This window comes from Lucilia cuprina, chromosome 2 (genome assembly GCF_022045245.1).
Source record: "Lucilia cuprina isolate Lc7/37 chromosome 2, ASM2204524v1, whole genome shotgun sequence".
NCBI classification, from domain to species: Eukaryota; Metazoa; Arthropoda; class Insecta; order Diptera; family Calliphoridae; genus Lucilia; species Lucilia cuprina.
Window position 1 is genome coordinate 967,259 of NC_060950.1, and position 6,189 is coordinate 973,447.

At 28.0% G+C, this 6,189-nt stretch overlaps 1 protein-coding gene across 11 annotated transcripts in view; it reads left to right on the plus strand.

Moving 5' to 3' along the window:
* The window catches only part of LOC111683862 (serine/threonine-protein phosphatase 6 regulatory ankyrin repeat subunit A), a 31,043-nt gene extending 25,093 nt beyond the window's left edge, over positions 1-5,950 (plus strand). For 2 of the 11 annotated variants that reach the window (XM_023445987.2, XM_023446010.2), the window contains 4 exons: positions 2,388-2,617; positions 4,182-4,310; positions 4,710-4,818; positions 5,041-5,950. In XM_023445987.2, the coding sequence (XP_023301755.1) occupies positions 2,388-2,617; positions 4,182-4,310; positions 4,710-4,818; positions 5,041-5,297 (725 nt within the window). In that variant the 3' untranslated portion in view covers positions 5,298-5,950. Of the gene's footprint in view, positions 1-76; positions 2,067-2,387; positions 2,618-4,181; positions 4,575-4,709; positions 4,828-5,040 lie in introns of those variants that run through there. The other 9 variants (XM_046947400.1, XM_046947405.1, XM_023445994.2 and 6 more) reach the window with 8 other exon arrangements.
* The last annotated feature ends 239 nt before the right edge of the window (positions 5,951-6,189 follow it).

Genomic DNA, 6,189 nt, shown 5'->3' on the forward strand with positions numbered 1-6,189 from the left:
ATTTAATCATTCAAAATGATTATTTTATGTGCGCATTTGTGTAATTTGCCTTCGATGTTGTGTGTTTCTCTTTCAGTTCTAAAATACACCCAAATAATAAAAAAAAAACCTTTTTTTGTTGGGATCCATACGCTTGCTGCGAAAATGTTATTCCTTATTTGGGCTATTGGCATGTTGGCCTTTATTAGGAGTGCGTGGTGTTAAATGTTGTTTTTGTTGGTCATTTTATGTGTGTTTATTTTGTGTATACTTGATGTTGTGGAAAAGTGTTTATCAAAATGTGATAAAAATTATTGAAAATAAACTGATAATTGATTTTTGTTTCTTTTACATGAAATTTTTAAGTACATTTTTGAAATACATAACAAATATTCGAAAATGTATTTTAGATTTAATTTATGTAATTATTTTACGTTTTTATAACTTGAGAAGATGAACACAACAATAGATATTGTATTACTTTATTTTTGTTGGCCCAAAAATAACGCTTACTGAGTTCTTCGTGTTTCTTTCGTTGGTATTTTCATTTACAAAAGATTATTTTATGTTTTTTCTTATATTTACTAGTAACATCTATAGCTCTATCAACTCCTCCTTTAAAAAAGCATGTTTTTTTCCAAAAGCTTTTAACTGTAGCACAATTTCTCAATTTTATTTTTACATCTTTATTTCTTATGCACATTCTATATTATTATTTGGATTTAGCTGAGTTTCAGAGTTCGGACAAAAATTGCTTTTAATTTATTTCTTTTATTACATAACCGACCCCCGTATTCATAAAGATTCTAATCGCTTATTTTAGGTCTACCATCAATAACTTTATTAAGCATTTATGAATATGGGGGTAATTATATAACAAAAAAATTTTTACTTTTTTAGTATTCTCCTAGTAGAAGATACTGATAATAATTGAAATTATTAATTTATGAATTTAATTATTTTTATCCATATGAATTTTTCGATCAAGTTAACCTCCACTTAATCTTTTTATGACATATGTGTGTAAAATGCCGAAATTTATTTTATTAGTATATTAGTAGAAATATGTAATTATATACATACATATGTTAATATTTTGTTAGCTTAGTACGCAATAGTGACAAGTCCTATTCATTAACTACATGATAAGAAAAAGTTATGATTGTTTCGTAAGTGGTATTGAAAATCTAGAAATTTTAAAAAATATAAAAAAGCAAAGTTATTACGACTAATTTCATTTCCTCTAAAATGTCACGGTTACGTTCTAAGCTAATAATTCGTTAAACGAAAACTTGTTAAATTTTTTCGTACAGTTTAAATATGCGATTCCCAAGTAAAAGATTAATGTAGTGTTTAGGATAACGATAAAATATATTTAATATAAATAATTTCAATTTAATGGAGGAAATAATAGAAAAATGTTTTAGAATATATTTTCATAATGATATTTACTTTTCAGCTTTTTATTTTTGGTGCATGTTATAATTTAATTTCATTACTTTTCTTGGCTATTGATGTCGTGATTTTTTTATAAAAATAAAAGAATGTATTACGCATGTTGGTGTTCACTTAAGGATTTTTAAAATCAGAAAAGAAACAAAAATATCTATACATTTATGTGATAATTCTAATACAGGCTTATGACGCTTTCCACACATTCTAGCACACAAATTAAAACAATTAAAGCAAGCCAACGGTACAGCACCTACTGACATTTTAATTGTTGTCAAAAAACACACTTCAGATCATTAAGGAATTTTCTAATTAATAAATATCCTACCAATTCCTTTACTACCAATCATGCTCAATTAATTAAATTTTCAAATGAATGCAATTAATTTGTGCATTAAATGAAAATCCGTTCAAAAAATCAAGGACCAATGACACCTTTTTTGGCATTTGAAAGACTGTTTTTTGCGGTTTTTGGTCAAACTACCACCGTGGATATAAATCCAATGCGCCACTTAAGACCCGAATGGACTGAGGTCCTATTCAAATTTGTATTTGGCATCTATCTACTAGTGTCTGTGGTTGTTCTCATAAATCTACTCATTGCCATGATGTCGGATACTTATCAGCGAATTCAGGTTGGTATTGAAAAACTAATTTTTTTGTTTTCTTCTCTTTTTGTTGGTTCTTTATTTGACAACGACATTTTTGGTGGACTTTTGGTTACAATACAACAACAACAAAATAAAAAAAATCCTCATAATGGTCATCGACATCATCACTGTCACCCTTTCGCCGTATGTGGGCGTTGTTAATGTTTTTATTTGTTCAATGTATAATTTATTTTATCATTTATTATTGTAATAATATCCGGTGTGTACTGTGTTTGTTCCTCTTATTTATCCTACCAATGGTTTGTATCTTCGTGCATGTGTGATAAAATGTTTATGGACACACAGTGCGCATGCATCCGATAAATTCGTTTGAATTATTATTTTTTGCCGTGTTTGGTCAAACGACGACTGAACAGACACAAGTTGACAAAATCAAAAATCTAGCTACGCCCACTCAACCCTATTGGGTGGAGTATCTATTTAAAATAGTATTTGGTATCTATATGTTGGTGTCGGTGGTGGTGCTAATCAATCTATTAATTGCTATGATGTCCGATACCTATCAAAGGATACAGGTATTCTAAACATATAACAACAGAACAATTATATTTTATTTATTTAATCGTATATATATGTATTTAATCTTAAGAAGGATGTCTTTTTCAGCTCAGTTAGATATTAACGACTAAGGATATATAATGTTCTAGGGTTTAAATTTTTATTTGTTGTAAAATACTTAATAATACTGTTAACATTTGTCGGTTTTTTTACTTCTATATTTATTGTATCTATGTATACTATGTGTAAATGTGTAGTTCCATCTACTGCCCAGACTTGCATCTTTTGTGTACAATTTTTTTCAAGATATTATATATTTCATAAAATTTATTCTTTAACATACAATTTTCAAATATTTTGTATATTAAAGATAATTCTAAAAGCTTTTCCACCATAAATTAGAAAGCTTTAAGCGCGTATTTTAGTAAAGTTTTTTATTTTGTTTACTAAAAGGCTATTCGCGTTATGAAATTGATTCAACATGAATTTACAAATGTATGTTTAGAATAGCTCTAATAAGAAGAAAAGCTTTGCAGTATTGCAATTTTAAGAAAAAAAGCTTTTGTGTTTGTCCTTAAATACAAGTTCTAAACATAAACAATAGTTTTTAAATGTTACTGTTACTGTTAATATGTGTATATAACCAACAGCATGTTTTTTAAATTGCATGTCTATTAAAAAATTCAACAATTTATTGGAATATAATAATTATAATTTTAAAGGAATATTCTAATATCAACAGAGTTTCTAATAATGCCTCCAGTTGTTAAAGTGTAAGCAAGAAATGCCTTGCTTTAATTTATGAAGACAACGCCACCAGTGTGCAAAAAGTAAAATCACCAAGAAATACTGTACACTGTATGTATCACACTTGAGCTGTGAATTTTGATTGCATAAAGATGAGAAAAAATCTGAATTTTGTGCAGTAAGAAAAAAACAGGAAAGCACAAAAATATGAACATTACACTATATCTTCAACTAAACAGGAGAGAGAACCTAAACGATACAGTACTAATTGTATTTCAGTTTAAGTCACTCCATTATCAGTTGTTTCAATTGCTTCTTCGAATATACAAACAACGATCAACACAACTGAAGATAGGTCAGACGTATTTAATATCAATGTTATGGAGTAAGTTGCTTAAAAATTGAAGTGAGATGGAAAAAGAGTTTTCGAATAAGAACTATAATTACATTGATACTGTAATACATTGACAATAATACTAAAGAGATAACGGATAAATACAACAAATTATTAAATTTTCTTTGAATATCTTAGGATCACTCTGGCAACAGTAAATTATATTTATGACCGAATTTTTGCTAGACATTGACTCCACCTGAGTAGAAACTTTGTTAATATTAGATTATTTGCATATTATTTATAAGTTACAGCGCTTAAATCTTCGAATATATAGCTTAAATAAAATTATATATATAATTTTAATTTTCGTTTACTTTCTTTATTTTCATTTCATAAACATGGAATGCTACTATCTATATTTCAATATATTTCATCAATTCATCAATACTCATTCTAAAACAAAATAAAATATATGTGAACCTAATTGAAAATAATAGGCCCAATCTGATATTGAATGGAAATTTGGTCTATCAAAGCTTATACGCAATATGCATCGCACAACAACAGCGCCATCCCCGCTTAATTTAGTTACCACCTGGTTTATGTGGATCGTTGAGAAGGTCAAGGTAAAATATCAAGTGTGTATAACAACTGCTCAAACAGAATTTCTATATAACAAAGGAATTCTTACCTTACACAACCACAAAAAAATTAATACCAATCTCAGAAAAGCAATTGTGACCTTTTCCCCAATTCATTTAAAGCAATATGGCAACAGAAAAAAATTATCTTTAAAATGCACCGTTCACAAATGCACAAAATTAAATTAAAAATGTTTATACCCTCCTGACTCACAGCACTCTACAATTTCTTTCACTTAATCACGTAAAGTAAAAAACTATGGCACTTATTAAGTTTTTGTAAATGTTTATCTGTGTGTATTTGTTATTTTCTCATTCTCATTGTATTTGTTGTCTCTTGTCTCGCTCTTGCGTTAAATGTTAACATACCAAACCAAAAATTAGGCTCGCATGAAGAAAAAGAAGCGTCCAAGTCTGGTACAGATGATGGGAATACGCCAGGCCAGTCCCCGTACGAAAGCTGGAGCCAAATGGCTTTCCAAGATCAAGAAAGGTAGGAAATGTATGTGTCGCTGCAAATTTTCCCATAACTCAAAAAAAGCTTCCTCCAATAAGAAGTTTATTTTGATAAGTTTTGCAGCTACGTGAAGCCAAGTGAACTCTTATAAATATATTTAATTTAAATAAGGAAATTGGCTTATAGCTCAAAATTTTGTAATAATATCATAATTTAGATAAAATGTAACTAATAATGTTGTTAATACTCGTTACCTAGATTCCATGGCCTTATCAGTGGTACACTTATCACCGTTGGGTTCTCAAACCAGTTTTTCGGCTGCCAACCAAAATCGCATTGAAAACGTTGCTGACTGGGAAGCTATTGCCAAAAAGTACCGTGCTCTCATGGGAGATGAAGAAGCAACATCGCTTAAAGATTCAGATGCAGAATCAGGTTCCGTTGAAGGTGGGGGAGCCTCACATCCACCCGGCCAGGTGGGCAATAATGTTGCGAACCAACAGCCAAATGTTTAAACAACTTTCATAGTTTCCGCTTTGTATAAAAATTGCTTAAATTTTTCTAATTTATTTGCATTTATAAATGTTAAGATTTTTCTTTCTCTAAAGAAGTGCATATATTTAATATTTCCAGGTCTAAATATCCAAAAATTCTTTCTAAGGACTCTTTTATTTTATATGACTTTTTTGACTAAGTATGAATATGTAATAAAAATTTTTGTACATTGAGTTAAGTTTAAATTTAAAAATTAGATAGTTGTTTAGTAAAAAATAATTTAATTGTAATTGGAAATTCCTGCTATACTTTAATTTTAATTACATATATTATTTATATTAAGCTAGAATTTTGTAAAGTTAATGAATTGAAAACAAAAACAACAAAAACATGTTTTCCATATTACTAGTTAGACATCCTGTCATTAAAGGATTTCGTAATGTAAATTTTTAGATTTGTCATAGAATTTTAAAGTAACTATTCCATTTTAAATAAAAATCTATTTGGTATTAATTGGATTTTTTAAAGTAATTTTTATAAAGCTAGTTATAAGCAGAAATATAAGTTATTCTTATTTGGTATATTAACCTAGGAACTAAGTGTAAGTAAATAGAAACCCTTAAATATCATATTTGTATTTTTTTTTAATAAATGTGTTTTTTCTTTTAAAAAATTATAAACGCAAAAGAATTTAATTTAATTAATTGTAAAAAACTGGAAACGTTATTTTTGTTTATTTTCTTCAAAGTATTTTATTTTGGATTAAGTTTATCTGAAAAGATTAGTGTAACTTACTCCGACAGATCTTTTTGTAAAATGACTCTATAGTAACTATAGAGTGTTACTATAGTATAGTTACTTATATAAAATATAAAATTTCAATAAAAAAAAAATGTTGTTTGTGTGTTGACC